The sequence below is a fragment of the Dermacentor andersoni genome, chromosome 8, assembly GCF_023375885.2.
Source record: "Dermacentor andersoni chromosome 8, qqDerAnde1_hic_scaffold, whole genome shotgun sequence".
Classification (NCBI taxonomy): domain Eukaryota; kingdom Metazoa; phylum Arthropoda; class Arachnida; order Ixodida; family Ixodidae; genus Dermacentor; species Dermacentor andersoni.
In genome coordinates, this window is record NC_092821.1 from 131,563,345 (window position 1) to 131,582,198 (window position 18,854).

At 47.5% G+C, this 18,854-nt stretch overlaps 1 protein-coding gene across 1 annotated transcript; it reads left to right on the top strand.

Moving 5' to 3' along the window:
* The first annotated feature begins 4,030 nt into the window (after positions 1-4,030).
* On the top strand, positions 4,031-12,026 carry LOC126525679 (uncharacterized). Its single transcript, XM_050173591.3, has 3 exons — positions 4,031-4,869; positions 7,942-8,848; positions 11,468-12,026. Exons 1-3 carry the CDS (start codon positions 4,031-4,033, stop codon positions 11,876-11,878), a joined length of 2,157 nt encoding a protein of 718 aa, XP_050029548.2. The 3' UTR covers positions 11,879-12,026.
* The last annotated feature ends 6,828 nt before the right edge of the window (positions 12,027-18,854 follow it).

The following is an 18,854-nucleotide window of genomic DNA, read 5'->3' on the forward strand; positions in this document are numbered from 1 at the left end:
AAATGCGAAGCTACAATGGAACATACAAATGCAAACAAACAGCTTGATAAAGGGCAGAAAAGTGTCACTGTCAACAAAATTCACTGCACATATACATAAACACTCGCTATAAGATATTGAAATATACGTATAAGTCTGCAATAAATGTACGTATCTAAGGAAAAGTCACGGCATATAATGCGTCAAACAAGGCAAATAAGCATGTTGCGTAATCGCAGATTCACAGATCACAGAAGCCAGAAGGCGTTCAAAACTCTCCTATAGGGGAAAATCCACTCGCCCAGAGAAAAAGGAACGCTCACCGAAGTGCGCCGCGCGGGGGTCGGGGCAACACGAGAAAAACACGCGCTGTGGCTGACTCTGGCAGTCCGCGGGTAGCGACAAGAAAATTGAAGAAGCTCAATGTGTTCTCGCTAATAAAAGTCATTGCACAAGAATAAATAACAACGTAGTTACCTTTGCTGGCTTCAGTGTCTTAGCATGAATGCTTTGGTGCAGGTGAAAAAATTTTGATGGTTTTTTTCGTGATATGACCACACAGATGTACCACCACAACGCTTCCTCTCATCGGACCTCGCTGCGTACTTTGTCAACTTCTCTGATAGTGTGTTGATTTCGCTTGTCTCGTTGTATGTTCCCATGTACGACTTTCGGAAAGTGACTGCACCTTTGGCGTCGAATGTTTATAACAACATTAAGGCCACAAATTTCCGAAATTTAAAATCTATAGCACGACTTTAGAACTGTCAATGTACCTTTCGCATCAAAAGTTTGAGAACTTTATACCCATGAAGTTTCGGAATTGAAATCCATGCGCTCCGTAGATTCCGCGGCCTCCGCGAGATGCAGCGACGAGCCCGCTCGCCATCGATGCGCCCTTGAAACTTTGTGCTTGGATGGGGCTCTTTGCGTTATGCGACTCCCGGTGCATGGGCGTTGCCGCAAAATTCAGCCTGAGTTCGCAATGTACGCGCTGAGATGTCTTTTCGAGCATGAAAAAGACATTTTAAACAAAATCCAGAATGATTTCCGGCGCCGGGTGTTGTTTTGGTCGGTAGTGCATAGACAGTACGAAAAAAATTCGTGCGGGGGGGGGGGGGAGGGGGGGGTCTTTCGGGGGTTTATTAATCAGCCTAACGGGAACCTCGTCTAGTCCTATGGCTGTGGGCTTCGGAATTTTCTGTTCGGCTTTCTTCCAGTTGAAATTTCTCAGCACCGGCTCCTTTTCCAACTGGTTCTCTTTCATGATCTTTTTTTATTCTGAACTACAATCTCGTCATTGCCTTAAAAAGATTCGGCTGTTATTTTTTTGATGTAATTTAATGCCACGTTCCCTTCAAGTTTTTTTTTTACATCTTTGTCTAGGATATGTTGTGTTGTTCCAGACTTCCTGCCTAATAATTTCATGTGGTTCCAAAATATTCTAGGTGCGGCCTTCTTTTTCTCACGTATTTCGGACAACCAACGTTCACTTTCACCTTTTATCTTTGCTTTCACAAGTATTTGAACGATAGATGTTTTCTCCCGCTGTATCTCCACTTTTCTGGCTACTTCATCCTGCGGCAACAGCGCTTTTTCTTTTTTTCGCCTGATACGGTTATAGTCACTCCCTATGCTGCTATACACTTCCTCGTCAATGACCATTTCTCTCAACTTATCATGAATTCCCTCTGTCATCAAACAGTAATCAATGGTCGATTGCCGGTTTCCCACTTCCCATGTGATCTGCAGTTAACACTTAAGCCATGTATTCAGGATAACGAGGTTATGTTGATCACAAAGATCTAGCATTGACTTCCCGTTGTTGTCGGTATAACCATCTATATCCTGTATGTGGGCATTCATGCCACCTGACAGGATAGTTTCGGCCTCATTCCCGAAACCCTTAATATCAGCACTTAGGCATTCCACTAAATCGTGATTCTTCTCTTTGCTATTATTCCTGGTCCACAAATACGTTACGCCCAGCCCAGTTGTCTTTCCACTCAATGGAAAGAATAACCAAAGATGATCTTGACATTTTGAATTCACTCTTTTCCATTTGGCTTCCTGATTGACGGGCACTCCGACTCCCCCTTCCTTTCTTTCCGATTTAGTTCTGTTGCACCCTTCCCAAACGTAATTCTCAATCACCGGAGGCACTTCCGAGTCTCCAAGGCGCGTTTCTGTAGCCGCATTTGCCCCTATTTGTTCTCTATTTAACTGCTCCTCTATCTCTACCCACTTTTCCTTTCTTCAGCCACCCTCCATGTTCATGCTGATTATTGCATGGCGAGCTCTCTTCCTTGCTTTTCCTCCTTTTTCTGTTTCCTGTTTTATGCTACAACCCATCGCCTAACACTGCCGACTCGCGGCACGCGGAGCAGTTCACCTCCTAGATAAATTTAAGATCACGAACAGCAGGTTGCCATTATCCCTCAAGAGAAAAGCTTATACCAGCTGTGTCTTATCCGTACTCACGTACGGGGCAGAAACCTGGAGGCTTACGAAAAGGGTTCTACTTAAATTGAGGACGACGCAGCGAGCTATGGAAAGAAGAATGATAGGTGTAACGCTAAGGGATAAGAAAAGAGCAGAATGGGTGAGCGAACAAACGCGAGTTAATGATATCTTAGTTGAAATCAAGAAAAAGAAATGGGCTTGGGCAGGACACGTAATGAGGAGGGAAGATAACCGATGGTCATTAAGAGTTACTGAATGGATTCCAAGGGAAGGAAAGAGTAGCAGAGGGCGGCAGAAAGTTAGGTGGGCGGATGAGATTAAGAAGTTTGCAGGCACGACATGGCCACAATTAGTACATGACCGGGGTAGTTGGAGAAGTGTGGGAGAGGCCTTTGCCCTGCAGTGGGCGTAACCAGGCTGATGATGATGACTGGACGCGCCGAACGGTGGATCGGCGCGTCCATTACGACCGCGTCCAGCGTGACCTACTGGTGGATCTAAAAGCACGAAAAGTAGAGAGAATGTGGCCGCCCGTTTGTTGGTAAGACACAGAGCTTGGAACCCATAATTCGATTGAGATGTTAGCCGAAATTCCACATGTCGCCATTCATATTTCAGGTCGCTACGGGCCTCTGAAATTCGCCAATTTGGCGAAAAGTAGCCACCAGTGGCAACCCTGCGCCGCGGCGCGACCGTCTGTGCGCATTGTGAATAACCCCGAAACGATTTTGTACGAATGTACCAGGTAGTTTTGGTAGGTACTTGTGATTATTAAGTGACGCGTTTAAGCCTTCAGAGTAAAGCGTGTAATTTTGCCATTCGCAGCGGCGTTACATCCCTTAAGTCTTCAGCAGCCCCACATCAATTAACTGATGCTTGCTGACCATCTGAAGTCAGCGAGGCGAGCTTTTTGATTGGCTACCCGGGTAGCAACACGTCATCGATAATGTTTCCAATTGCATGGTGAACAAATGTTGTTCGTAATAGTTGGAATGTTGGTTAATTCGTTTCTATAAATGAAGTCGCAGTATCGCCCGAAACGCGAAGCATCGATTGTAATAGCAAATTCGTGGGCAGCCATATGAAGTAAGCATAGTAGCTTTATTAGCCCTACGAGCTTGTAAGCACTGGAACACTGTCTAAGTTAACAAGCATGCTGCCACGCGCTGAGATGTAAACATGAAAACATCTCCCTTTGTTCAAAACGCTGGTGTGAGTAAGCGCGGCCACGGCGAGCTAATTTACCTTCCTGCTGCGTCTCGCATCAACGCGAACTAAGTCATGAAACCACAGCGCACGGCGGACTCTGTCCTCGTCGCAGATGGCTTTCAAGGCATAGCGACTCGGGTGAGCGCGCGGTTAAGCCTAACGTAAGTTAGGCCTAACGTAAGTGAAACAATACACCCTTTTAGTGCCCTCTCTTAATTTATTCATTAATCTTTTCTTCTCTCTCCGGCGCAGAAGACATCGATTCAAGATTTCAACCACGTCCTCGGGCGGGAAGCGCGGCCATCACGGCCTGCGTGTTTAGCTTCCACCTACAAGCTCTACGTGAACGAAAATCCGCAAGCACTACCACGAAACGAAAATGGCGCGCAGCAGCCAGTGTGTCCCCTGCACCAAGAACGGCGACGTCACATGCCACTTGCTCGAGCACCGAGAAGCCATCAACAAAGTGCTCCTTGGTGCCGGTTTAGAACTCTGCGAGGACACGCGACAGGCCGGTGGCGCCCGCCTCGCACTGGTTCAGGTTTCCGCCTGCAACTACCAACACTGTGCTCAACCAGACGACCCGGTCAAGAGTGCGGCGTTCAAGCTCACCACTGATCTCCTCACCTGTCATCATTGTTTTACTTCTTTGGAAATATACTCTGCCGCTTTCTGCACCCGCCACGTGCGAGAGGCACTCAGTAATTGTCCCGACTTGAAGAGCTTGACTATCTACTTCCTAAATCACACCTCTCGCCAAGATAACAATCACGCTGACATCGGCAGACTCATCAACTCCCTAACATCTTTAGAAGAGCTCGTCTTCAAAACAGAGAGCGGTCCGCCCTACCCGGCGGTTGAACTTGTCGATTGTTGGTTTCTAGCGCGAACTCTCAGAAATCTCACGACGCTTGATGTGAGAAATCTGAAACTGAATCCACAATATGTGCAACAGTTTGTCTGGGCGCTCACAGCAAACCGCACCATAGCCAACCTAGCTGTAGGAGGCTGCGTGTACAGTGCTGATCTCCACGGCCTACATGGACAATTATTTGCCTATTACCTGATGAAGCGTGCCGCCACCCTGAAGAAGCTAACGCTGAGCGACCACTACGTTTGCCATAACCAAGTTCTCTGGAAGAGGCTGATCTCAGCGTTCTGTCAAATGACGGCATTGGAAGAACTGACTTTGGATGTGTGCATCGGATTCAACATCTTGTAAGTAACGTTCCATTCCGCTTTATTACGCTTGACATTTACTTTAGAAGAGTCAACTGGTGGGCTAGTTGGTAATCTGACATAATCAACGAGCTTTGCAGCAACACCACACGCACAAGAAGGGAGGCAGCACCGGCGCTTTGTTGTTGACAACAGTAGCGCCCGTGTTGTCTCCTTTCTTGCGTGTGTGGTCATAGCGCAAAACTAGTTGAATACGTTTATTAACATTTACTGAATACCTGCTCTTTCATAGAACCCATCTCTCTGGACTGCCTATATTTCATCCTATATACTTCACAGCGTTTTCGCGGCTCTTTTTATGCGTCCTACCTTGCGGCTGTGGACGCAGAGCCCCCTATAGGCCCGAATGACCAGTGGGCTCTTCATATCTACATATCTACAGTGAACCCTTCATATCCAGCCTGGTTCACCAGCAGCGAATAGTCAAATGAAGCTGCTGCTCTCGTGGCCATGAACGCAGAGCTTGCCAACTCGGCAGACGAGAGGTCTACTTTGATAAGCTCTCCCAGGAAGCGAGGCACTTGGCTCAGCAGCAGCGAAGACACTGAGATTTACTCAGTCTTGGGCTATGACTCGTCGGACGACAGCTTTGTGTCGGTGATGACGCGAAAGGCCAAAATGAGGCTCATCAAGACGTCATCCCATAGGAGTACATCAACCCGGCAGGCAAATCATTAGCGCTGGCCGCACAACATCCTCTTCATACTTGCGGACTCTTCTATCAGCCTTCGAGGTATAAACAGGCAAGCTCTTCCCGTTTTGCTTAAATGAATAGCACCAAATGCAATTAAGGAGGCCCGACTAAACACGCGGAAGAATGTCTTGTCTTTTGACACGACCCGTGCAAATGCTGCAGACAAGCTCCGACAGATTACAGAATTGGGGAACATAATGCGCGGAAAGTTATGCCAATGGAAGGCACCTGTACTGCCGACGTCACCTATGACATTGACGTGACAATTATGAACTCAGACTTGAGTGCCCGACCATAGACATCCTACACCTAAGTTCTCTCTCTCTTTCACTCCCCATTCCCCTCCCCACGCGTAGGGTAGCCAACTAGATTCAGTCTAGTTAACCTCCCTGCCTTTCCTTCTCTCTCTCTCTCTCTCTCTCTCTCTCTCTCTCAGACCTGCCTATTCATATCAGACGGGCGTATGAAGGAGTGGTCATAATTCACAGCCGCTGCGTGAATATGTTCAAGGGCGACACCATCCCTTCGCATGTCAAAGTCGGTCATATCCGACACGTTGTTCGACCGTTTGTTCCCAAGCCGCTTCAATGTCACAAGTGTTTCGGGATCGTACATGTTAAGGGCGCCTGTGCGAAATCGATGTCCCCGATGCACGGAGTCGCACACTGCCGATACCGGCCGCGCAACAAATGTTAGATGTGGTAACTGTTATCGGTCTCATGAAGCAGCATCTAAATATTGCCCACGTATCGAAAAAGAAGTTGCTAGCCTGAAACAAATGGTTAGAGACAGCCAATCTCATAGTGAAGCTTCTGAAAAGATCCGGCGTCGACATGGTCATCGACGCAACCGTACAACGCAAAGTTCACGTCATGCACAGATTGTGCCAACGACATCAGCACCTATGTAGTGTAAGTAGACCCGAGATACCAAAGAGGCCTCAAATGGAAACGTCTTCCTCTGTAGGAGACTGGCCGGCGCTCCCGACACCCCACCTTCCAAGTAGCCTGCACGCTTGATGCTTCCTCCGAAGCATACTTCAATTGGTGACTTGCCAACGGTAGACCGCCAAATCAGTCCGATGCAGGAGACCCTTATCAATGCTAACAGAGTGATCCTGGCCAGCATCTAAACTCCATCCGCTCGAAGGGGACTACAAGTGCAGAGCTCGCTGAACCCAGTCCTCTGGCAACCCTCGAAGAACCATGGCCAACAGTCACCAGTGATATCGTAAGGAGGTCACAGATACATCGATTACTCAGTCAATCGCCAGAGGTCTAAGATCACGCATTGCTGATTTTCGCCAATTTGTGCATGATAACCGATTTCCAATCATCGTTATCTGCGAACCAAAGTTATCCCATCCGATACTATTATCCGGCTACGAGTCAGTTACATCCGCAAGCAACAAAGAAAGTAGCAAGGTCGTCATCCACCGTGAGCTTACTCGCGTCGTCCATCCTGTGATAACTAATGACGGCAATCAGTATGTCTGTGTAAGAGTCAAAAATAGAAAGCTCACCTTTATACTCGCAGGGGCTTACCTATCTCCATCGCGTCCGTTTACATCAAAAGACTACGAGACATAATAAAAGCATATACGGGACCTTTATTATCACAGTGGACTTTAACACTCATCATACCATTAGGGGAAGGTCAACAGTTAACGCAGCGGGCCCAAAGTGCAGCCGAGATTCGGAGGTCACGTGCTGGGCACTACACGTTAGGAATGAATAATATTCGACGACGATTGTGCATGTAAGCAAATAACTCGAACGAAAGAGCGAGCGAGCGATAGCCCCCACCTCGTGCTCGTCCATCCCCGCAAATATATAAAGTTGCGCTGAGCACAGGCGCCTACAGCCTCGCCCCCCCCCCTCTTCCCCCCCTCGCGACCCTCATCGTAACTCTCTTTCCCGAGTTAGTGTGTTCAGCGATTCAGCTTTTGCAGTTATGATATTCTGCTGCAACTTCGATTTCTCCTATGTCGAAGCATCAATCACATGAAGCGGAGCCCTTTACGTGCGATTCTAAAGTGCGGCACACATCAAAATGACATGCAAGTGCATGCGCCCTCCATCACCAAGTGGTTATGTAATTAAGCATGCCTTAGCCTCCCGCGCACATCATGGCCATTTTGCCCACTACCCAATACGACCGCGCCGTGGAAGCGTCATCTGCAATAGTTTTTAGTCCTCTTGAGCTTGCTTTTCTAGCTACTCTATCCTGCCCACGTTTAAATCTCTGGTAATAATTAAACTGTATAATTCATGTTCTGTTCCTCATATGCGAACAGTAGGCTTGACTTGCCTTCGCACAAACTTCTAAAGCCTTTCTTTTGATGCGTGTTTTTTCAGCACTGAAGTGACCGCTCTCTTCGCCGAAGTCGTTCTTCGCTGCCCTACCCTACGACAGCTCCTGCTACCTTGGCCAGCACAACCTTACCGCTCCCAGTTCCTGAATGGCTTCCAAGTGCCAGGATATAACGTGGCGCAGTGGCTGGAGCCCTGGATCACGGTACTGCGGACGACCTCCACATTGCACGGGCTGGGCATCTATTTGCCGGGCATGGAAGAACCGCAGTGTCGCACTCTATTACAAGCTGTCGCTAAAAACGAGACACTGAAGCAGTTGGCACTCCAGGAAGTGCCGCTGATAGTGAACAGCAGAGGCAGCACCGATCTGATGGCCCTCTCCCAAATTATCCAGGAGTTAAAGCTCGGCGACCGCGTTTGCTTCGCTAACCTTTTCGTGACATTTGAGAACGCGCCCAAGATACTGGCATCCGCGGGGCTTTCCACCTTGAACTTCAAGAACCTCCGCTTCGAGTTGAGCGCCCAACGCGACCCGGATCTTTTAAACGCATGCTGCGCGGCACTCTCTCGCCGCGGCACCTTTACGTCAATCGAGGTCTCTTGCAAGTTGATTTATCAGCCCGCGTTCGACATCTTGTTGAATTGGATAGCCAAGGAGTCCACACTGACGCACGTGGAAGTTGTCGCCTGTGATGACGCAGGGACAGCGAGTTATTGTGGTGAGTGCGTCCGCATGTACGACTGGGTGGTCTGGGCGCTGTCGTGTAACGCCAACATTGCTAGAGTAAGCTTGGCTGGTATCAAGGTAAACTCGAAGCACCTCTACATGCTCGTTGACTGCGCCTGCACTCATCGGAACCTCGTCGGAATCAGCCTGGCTCCAACTTGCAGGGGCATCGACCCGGGCAGCAGTACGAGCGACGTGGAGTCCTACGTGGTCGCCATGAGGGTAAGATCCACCGCGTTCTTTGATGTTATCTATTGCGACAACAAATGTTCGAAGCCTCCTCACACGCCTGCGCCACAGCAACAGTCCCGAGTGCAAGGGCTCAGGCATGGAAGGAGCAACCAGTGTGGCGCCATCTATTTCGCGGGGAAATAAATTAAGCAATGCAAATGAATGTTTCCGTGATGGAATTGCCAGTAGAAACCGCAGTTACGGTATACGAGTGTCGCCGTTCTCGGAGACCTCGCAAAGCGCACTTTCCTGCAAAAATTGCTCGTGGAAATTCTGCACCCGAAAAATGTCCGCTGTCCAACTCATGCTCAATTTGCAATGATAGCCAGCAATATTCGCTAACATTGGTGACATCCGGCAGTTCCTCGTGTTTAAAACGGCTATTTTCTCCATACGGATTAATTCTTAGGATCACTGATGTTAGGATGAAACCTGAATATGTTGGCCAATTTTGTGGCTGATCTTGACATCGACACGCAGAAAAGCAATGTTGCAGCTTGAAACAAGGAGCTTTCGCTGTCCTGTTAGCCAAGCATTCACATTGGCAAAGCAAAGGAATTTAGGCAGTGAATGAACTCCAGCTAGCTCGGCTCTCTTTCTAGGGCAGGTACTCTGCGTTTTCGTGGGTGCAGCTTGGGCTGAATCCTTCGCTTGTCGCCGACTGTAGTGTCTATGGAAGCTGCAGACGCGTTGGTTCGGTCGGTGTCAGAATGATGCGTAGGTCCATCTCGCTTCACTCGGCCGTTTGATATATTTTATCATTATCGAGAAATATTGCGCGATAAATGCAACAATTTGTAACCATTATTCATAGGTGCATATGCTTTACTTTGTTTCGTCTAGCAAGCTACAACTGCTTGAAAATGTATAAATATTTGGCACCATATTCAAGTCAGAAGAACGCCTGAAGCCACGAACACACAGATTAGACTAATCCATGCGTACCCCTAATTCCGTGGTAGCTGCACAACAAAGTTTCCTCTAGCGTGTTCCTTGGCAACTCTGGTGCAAAGCATTACGTCATGTGGAGCTAGGGAAGGCGCTTTTATGTAGTTTGTATTAGTTATTTTACTTTATTTCTTGGCTTACCAGTGCTTCGCTCGTTGGAACGCTGACGTTTGTGTTATTGCAGAAACACAACATTCCCACTCGGCAAGACTAGTGTGTCTAACGATTACCTACTTCCCAACAACTTACCTGCTTAACGGGCTACTAATATGCCGTATATTTTAGAATACTCACTTTTCTTTTTGCAATAAATGGCAGTCTTGAAGCACTATATATATAAACTATCGAAAAATAGTGGCAGGCCTCGGATCGCCCGAAATAATCTAATATAATTGCTTTTCTACTGTCAATTTCGGTTTCGTTTCACAGAAGGATAGTGCCTTGTGACGTCATCACACGGTATGTGTTCAACGTGGGGGCAGGACATTGCGACGCTTTGACGGCCAATTTGTGCTGCTATGTCGGCCCTCACAGTAAGTAGCAGAATTACAGACGACCAAGAGAATGGCACAGAGAGTCCAAGGGTGGCAATATCACTCGCAAACGTCGCCATGACGAAACGCCATGACGAAACGCCGCCTTCTGCATCATCAAGTTACAACACCGTAGAAGCAAACCTAGAACTGACTGTAGAAAAGCTCTTTTGATAAATCATTAGGGGTGCAGTATGCCTGACCACATCTTTTCCGCGTTTGGAAATAATCATGTCTTCAGTTGAAGCAAAATAAAAAAGATGTTCAGCAATATCTTGTCAGTAACTGTGTTAGCGATATATCGTGATCCGTGTAAGGTAAGGTCCATCTCTCAGCTTGAATGTGCAATCTTACCTCGGTCATAACTATAAAACGAAAAGTCTGGTTGCTACGGAATGTATGACTCGGCGGGATCAGATTGAAGGTAAGTATGGAAGCGTCTGAGCATGTATACATTCCTCATGCGCCTGTGTAAGGCACGCTTAATCAATTCTGGGAGTCACCTGCTTTTCAAGTTTAAAAAATTTTTAGATCATGTCCACACGGCATATTCCAACTCTGCTCCTTAGGAGAAAAGTCCTTTCCTTTGGGATTAGGCGTTATATATTCTGCACAAGGAAACGATGAAATAGTGAGCTATCTGTCTTGTCTGTCATTTTCTTTGTTGGCGCCGGGAGATACTAATGTCAAACCGACTCGTCCCAGAGTATATTTTTTTTTCAATCTCGAAAACCATTTTGCCGCACTGCTCTGGAAAAAAGCGCCCATTGACGTCATGACTGGCTTGTTTCAACAGCTAGGAGCGGAATGCACAAAGCATTTCATTAATAAGTGCTGTTTGGCGCGGGCCAACCGTTTCGCTTAACTTGTCCAACACGACAACTGACCGATACTTTTAACAATAATTCTAGCGTTATAACATTCCTGTTAATGTGGCCCTACGTTGGGCAGAATATGGCTTCCAAGGCGTCAACGGTATTTTACTGCACATGCAGCACGGCAGCTGCGTAGCCTTGCGATTGGCCTCCATTAATCTTGAGAGAGCCTTCACAGTGAGGTGCAATGTCGACGTGACCTACTCGCGCACACGTTCATTGCTCTTTCTCTACAAATTTTTGAACACTCGCAGGAGCTGCAGGAGATCATGCGCAAGAACGCCGCTCGGATAAGTGTGGCGGCCAGGTTCGTCTTGGGCGACGACATCCGCAAGGGTGCCAGACTCATCGAACGCCTGCACGAGCATCCACGGTTGCTGGAACTGGTGCGGCAAGGAGCATCGGTCACCGACGCCCAGGCCAAGGCGATGGCCCACGAAGCCATGGAGCGGGTGCGGTACTGCAGCTTTCGCGACTACTTGAGGCTGACCGGCGTGGTCAAGCAGAAAGTGCAGAGGCTCGACCCCGACTCCAACAGAGTCCACCTCTCGGACTTGCCGGCAGAGTGCTGGCTCCACGTACGTCAATACCTGAAGATAACGCACGTTGTTATCCCATGCGGAGTCGAAGACTGGGAGTGGCCTACCGGGCCCGTCCCCCCGTGAAATCTGTTTTGGTATAGAGCCTCCACCAAGCTCCCAATCCTCCAAGAAAATTTTGACTACGCCACTGGCTGCCCGTACCAACATATCTCCTTGCATGCACGTATAGCGCTGTGCTTGATTAATTCACCGAAGCGCGCACGGCTTTACAACAAAGCTCGCATGCATAAACTAAGCGAAAAATAAAAGTACAATTCTGTACAGACAATCGCGGCGGTATTTCTTTCTCCTTTTTTTATAGCAGCCTTATATGTATTATGTCACGCAAATGAATGCCGCTTCACTTTTCCTCAAAGATAAAAAATGGCAAGATTTCTCACTATTGAAAATTAATTGATAGCAAACACTTCCAGCATGTGGTTGACAAGGAGGACTCGCCGGTTGTAGATTACGGGGGATTTTCTCTTAAAAGCAGAAGGAACATGCCCCGATTTTTTGCCCTCAGTGAAGTCCGGTGCCGACAGGATATCTGGGAAACCATAGGTATACAGAGAACAATGCATATCTTTTACTGACGTCATTGAAAGGCATCGCTGTTAAACGACAAGAACGAAGGGGGGTGCGTTATGAGCAAGCCGACTGATTACAAGATGCGGTGGCTCTCTTAATAAAAACTGCAGCAGGAATGCGGGGGTGGGGGGGTGTCAAATGAAATCGCCAGTTTCACAACCGGAAGCACATGTGCAGTGAGCTTTCGCGATGGCAGCAGTGGCTTCAGCGTACGAAGGCGTTCCTATAAAAGCATCTCTCTGGATCGCTATGTCACAATCTGCGCTACACGCATATGGAAAAAGATTTTTCATTTTGCCCAGCCACGATATCTCCGCTGCAGGATAGCGGTTGCTGATAAACCCACACGTGTTCGATTCACTGTTGCGAGAGGATACGATAAAGATTGCTCGCGGTATAGCTTTGCTTCAAATATCCGTATAAATCCGTAGATTCTGTTATGCTGGCAGAAGAGGTCTTCGCAATGTCCCCAACCTATATGGGTGGTGCTCGTGCATGGGGAACCGAGATGGGTAGAATTGAGGCAGTCGTTCATGAATGTATGAATTGGTAAAGGGTCAAACAGGAATGCAAGGAACAGTTATGGCTAAAAGGGAAAGCAGCGGGGAAGCAGACACTCCTTGGCTTTGTATTCCTGTGGACAGGATCAAATGCCAAAGATGAAAAGAAAGTACACTGCCAGTTCCACGTAGTGAAATCTCAAAACAGTGAAGCTGGTGGTCGTGTTCTCAAGTCTCAACTCGTGTTCAGCGCAATTTTCACGAAAGTCTCGTCTGGTTGTGGTCGTTTTGCAAGGTTCGAGCTTCGGTTCCGGATTCCGTACACTCTTAATTCATTTGCGTGAGGCTGTGATCAATGCACAGTCTATCGCACACCTTACAGCTGTGGCCGCACTCACAGACGAGGAATTCTTTCTTTAACCATCCCTCGGCACCCTCAGTGGGAGGACTCTCTGCGCCAACGTTTCTGCTCGGTCTCCTATTCTCAAAGTTGGGGGTTGCGTGCCTCTTAATGGCGCTTGGCTTGGGTTGCCTTATATGAAAGTTGGAGTTGGCTTGCCTCCACCGGCTTGGCTTGCGTTTCCCGTTTCCGATCCTCGGCGGTAGCGGCTTCCCTTCGCTGAGGCTTTGCTTGCGCTTCTCGCTCTCGAAGCTCGGGATTTGCGCGACGTTTGCGCTGCAGCTCTCGTACGAGCTTCCGCTGCCGCTCGCGCCGAACGGAATCCACGGGGCGAAAAGGCGCGCTCCGGCGTAGCACCTGCTCCTATACCCCTCTCGTCCCCCTCCTATGGAATATCCCTCGTAGTGTGTTAATTGACGCCATTAACGTGGCCCTCTGCGTGACACCAAACGCCGGGTGGCGAAGGATCGACTTAGAAAAGCTCCGCTGTTAAAATGCTAGAATGCATAGGAAGTGACATTAATGAGCTAGGAGGAGGGTTCGAGATAATTTTACTATGATTCAAGAAGGCGCACATATGACAGAGGTGGACGGGTGCACAGACTCAGCAGGCAACATGCTGCTGGATATGTGTGAAAGGTGTGACCTTGTTGTATATAACAGTATACTCGAGAAGTGTGAAAGGCACATAACATGTGAGGAGCCTGCAGTCGACGGTATATTACGCACTAATATAACATAGCATGTGTGGACATAGATGAATATGGCTCCAGAAATCTAGGTATACTGTAAACATAAATGAGCCTGACTATAGCGGCCCAGTTATTCCCGTTTTCCGAGGAATTTTTCTTAGAGTGTATTTAATATATAGCCTGCTGGAATTAATCAGGTATGCCATAGATGTTTTTCATCACATCAATATTTATACACGTCCATAACGTTCTTTTTCTTCCTCGAGATAGGTCTGCCTTGTACTTCCACCTATGCAAATGCAACACAGCGTGCAACCTGGTGCAATAATATGGAAGTGCAATGCAAAGGGCGCAAGTATATACGCTATACGCGGCGCGCATCTCACATCGCAAGGCAGTTGGCACGATACGGTTTTATTCATGATTTATTGGCATCCACTTTGAAACGCGGAGTTGACATAGTCGCCTAGCCAGCACGATTTATTCCTGCACAGAATATATACATATAATTTTTTTCTTGCATTCTTGCACAGATCTCGTTAAACTTTTCTTTATTCCTCAGGCCATCGGTAACTTGCCTCGTACTACTACTGCTACATGGCGCTCGACCTGGCGTAATAATATGCAACTGGAATGCAAGCAAAATGACCCCGTATCGACGCTAGGCAGCGCGCATGTCACATCACGTGTCTACTCACGCGCGTGGATGCGTTTGTAGGGCACTTTTTCGCTGCATTCTAGCGCAGGCGTAGCTCACAAGTTTTTCTATATGCAAGTGATGTGATTGGCAAAATGTTACATAGAGATGTGTGTGACGTGGTGTTACCTGTGGTGCTATAGAGGTATTTGTACAGTACCGTACCACAAGAGGAAAGGATCTGCTTAAGCGTATCAAAAAGATGAAGGCACTTTATGTTGTTAAAACCTTTTGTTCAAATGAGTTAGCCTAAACGTTGAAGAAATTAAGCTTTAGCCGTCAACATCACCGGTAATTATCGGCAATGAAAGCATCCAGCACGGAAAGCTTCGCTTATATCGATTCCCACAGTGCGTGGGATCTGCATATTTAGTTTCTTTCATTCGTTCAACAAGTACAAATGTTTTTTTTTCTTTTTATACAGAATCGGATGCCAGACATCTAAGATGAACACTCCAAGCACAAAGTTACGACAAATACCTCATCCTGCCCGAACCGGGCGCAGTGCAAACGACGTGCAGCCAAAGCTTCCTTGCAGGAACACGAAACATCCGCCCGACCCAGCCACGGCAGCGTGGTTACACACACTCTAAAAAAAGTTTGTATCTGCTGTGTGTATCTGCCACACAACAATAATCGCCATCTGCCTTGCTTGTATTTCCTTTCTTGAAAACGCTGCGTCTGCTACTTTCCTGTCGGCAATGCTATGTCATGCTGATAACGTGCAAACGTGCATGCCGTTCATTACAGGGAAGTACCGGGCTCGCAGCTTCAAAGAAAGGAAATGCGGACAAGACAGATGACATTTATCGTCTTGTTGAAAGATACGACTAAAAGGGTGTAAACGTTTCTCAGAGGACACCACAGGTGTCGACAAACAATTACAACGCCCTCTCAGTATCATAGTTATGGCTACTGACTAATAATTATAGATGTTAAAAGGAAGCTTTAGCTCGCGCCCAGTTCTGATGCCGCCTATTCAAATACACGTGAAACACAGAAATGCTTTCCTGTGATAACCTTGGGCCGATTTTAAGGAAATTTGTGACACACTTATGACGCACTTGGCGCTGCGTCCCGTCCCACTTTCTGGACTCCTTTCCTCGTGAGAGCTCGCGCTTTGGGACGCTGCGTATGACGTCACATATCCGGCATCGGTCTACGTTCCTCAGTACTTTAACTGCAGGAGGCGACGCTACGTAAAAACAGCGCAACGGTGTACGGAGTTCATAAACGGCACACGTTAATCATGCCTCGACATTTCTTCGACGCGGTACCAATGTCGTCGTCATATTCACATAGACTACATGAGATTACCTATATAGGTAATTGCGATTGTGTAACACTTAGTCGCAGATCTCGTCGCAATCCGTGTTTTTCTTGGTGAAGTCCGATTTAGTACCTCTGTAGAGCCCAACAATGGCCATTTGTCCAGAGGGCCACAGTAGAAATCAAGCCATCGTCTTCAAGGCGGGCGTCGTCGTACGGCCATTTTTCCCACACAGGCACGCTCGCATCGCACAAACAACTAATCAATCTACACAAACGCGTTATTTCATCTGGTAACGCTTTGTGGAGCACCCAGCAACGCTGGATAGCAGGGTAGCGGCAGAATAACATTGATTCTGATAATATATTGGACTAACATGACACCGATTCCCGCAGTTTGTCGGATTAGTGCAATTATTGCACTAATCCAACAATCCAATTATTGCACTAATCCAAATAATTGCAATTAGATTGAGCACCATGTACACAGCAGCAGCCGAACACGGAGCTGGCTGGATGCGACTTTTCATGCACAATAGATTGGAAGGCACGGGCCTGTAAATTGGCCGGCTAGGTCACCTGACCTCCCTCCACTCGATTTCTTTCTTTGGGGTTATGTGAAAGATCGTGCCTACATGATCGAGACCGACATCAGATTAGCTCGAGACAAGGATAACGGATGTATGCCGTAGAATTCGAGCGTCGGTCATCAAGAAAGCCACTAAAGAAGTGATAAAGAGGACTCAGTACTGCGTATATGAAGGAGGCCTATTTGAACACGTCCTCTAGGCAGTAGCTGGTGCCCACCGGCGCTAAGCACACATAATAATAAGCACGCAGTGAAACCTGATGTGTTTGTTTTTTTTTTTTTGTGAAGGATTGCCAATGCGGCTCATTTAGAAGTGGTTATTTAGTTTCTTGAGCGTAATGGTCTTACTTTTTCTCAACACGTGGGTCGCCTCCCGGCCTCCTTATTTCGCTTTTATTTTTTGTCATGAACCTATTTTTGCATCACGTGTACACTCCCATGAAAACTAAAACCGTCACTTTAATTTGGCTTTCGTCCGAAGCAAGTTTCTAACGCGTAATATAGCTGCGCGTACTCTGTCGATGCGGTGCGAGCAAAGCCGAAATTTTTAAACATTTTATGCTTATTACATTGCTTTTCGCGTTTCGTGCATGGTCAGAGTGGAGTTTCGGCCGCGTTATCAAGGGGCTTTTGTTATCAATGTCATCAGTCAGACTTCAGAGACGGATAATAAGTGTGACGTAGAGCGGATAGAATAGCTGCAACGATTTTGACAAACAATTCCAACGCCCTCTCAGTACTATAGTTAAGGCTAATAACTGATAATCAGAGGTCTTTAGTTGAAGCTTCAGCTCGGGTCCGACTCCAATGGCACCTATTCAAGTACATTTAAAGTGCAGAAATTCTTTCCAGCGATAACCCTTGTGCCGATTTTAATGAAATTCGTTGCGCTATCACCATCATCAGCCTATTTTATGTCCACAGCAGGACGAATGCCTGTCCCTGTGATCTCCAACTATATACCCTGTCCTGTGCCAACCGATCCCAGGTAGCGCCTGCGAATTTCTTAATTTCATCACCCCACCTTGTCGTTGTCCCCTGTGAGTATTTCACCTAGGTAAATGTACTCCTTCACGGACTCTAGAGGCTGACTGGCGATCCTGAATTCTTGTTCCCTTGCCCGCCTATTGATCATTATCTTTGTTGTCTGCATAATAACCTTCAAGCCCACTCTTGCACTCTCTCTGTTAGGGTCCTCAATCATTTGTTCTAACTCGTACCCAGTCCAACACTATAGCCAATAAGCAACCAGCACGGGTCGCGAAGTGTTTGTCACAACGAAGCAAGCATGTTTACGACGTTGCACTCAAACTAAGTTAACAAATGATTATTTTACGCCATTGAAGTGAGCAAATACAGCTGTGGACGTTTTTCAACTGATTTGTAGCTTCATTACTTGAAGCATACCTTGCACCCCACAATTGTAAAGGTCGTGGCGAATCGGCAGGTAAGTTCTTTTTTCTCCGTTGACAAAGTTCCTCGAGCATATGCTGGTATAGTCGTTCGGGCTCGAATGTGAGAAGTCATCACCGCTGAAATATAGTAGAGACGAATCACCCGAGAATAAACAACGTGAACACTGAACAAATGAGCATTGTTGTTCACCTGGTAACGTTCTGCGGAGCTCCAAACAATGCTGGATAGCAAAGTACCTGCAGAGTAACATCGATTCTGATTATATATTCAAATAACATAACAGGGGCTCGACACCCTGGGAAGGATGCTATGCTTACGGCCTTTGCTCTTTCAGGTCATTGTTACCTGGGCCGTGTGCTGCAGGCTGCTGGGATCATTCTGCCTTGCTTCGGTTCCTGTGACTTGTTCCAGTCCAACATCATCGTGTTTGAAGCCTGATGTTCGCGCAGTGAATTGTTTCTCCTGACGGCGAAAGGGAAACGCCTCCTGGTTGACGGACTTTTCCTGTGCTGCGCACAGCGGAGCACCCGACTCGTTTTGGCTTGCACTCGATTCCCCGCCTCTGGACTTGCGGCCGTTGAAGCTTGCTAATCCAGCCTTGGATGGAACTGACCTTCTCATCTGATTAAGAAGGGTGTAGGACTGGGCTTGTTGATAAAACCTGCTTTAACGTTTAAAAAATAGCGCAAGGACAGCAGAGGGGGCAGAATAGAAAACAGAGCGCTTACTTCCAACAGTTTGTTTTCTTTTCAGAAAGCATGGCAAGTTTTATAGCCACGCATTGACACACCAACCATGCGCAGAACGCCGTGACAAAGCCATGCGAAATTCAGCGTGGCATCGATAGCCCGAGGTATCTGATCTCCTTGTCAGTTAGGGCGACAGAGGGGGTGCTGACCCACCCAT

Bases quoted from the DNA above. Each gene is read 5' to 3' on its own strand.
- LOC126525679 (XM_050173591.3), top strand. From the start codon at position 4,031: ATGGCGCGCAGCAGCCAGTGTGTCCCCTGCACCAAGAACGGCGACGTC. The intron at 4,870-7,941 runs GTAAGTAACGTT...GTGTTTTTTCAG, and splicing joins TGCATCGGATTCAACATCTT to CACTGAAGTGACCGCTCTCT. The intron at 8,849-11,467 runs GTAAGATCCACC...GAACACTCGCAG, and splicing joins CCTACGTGGTCGCCATGAGG to GAGCTGCAGGAGATCATGCG.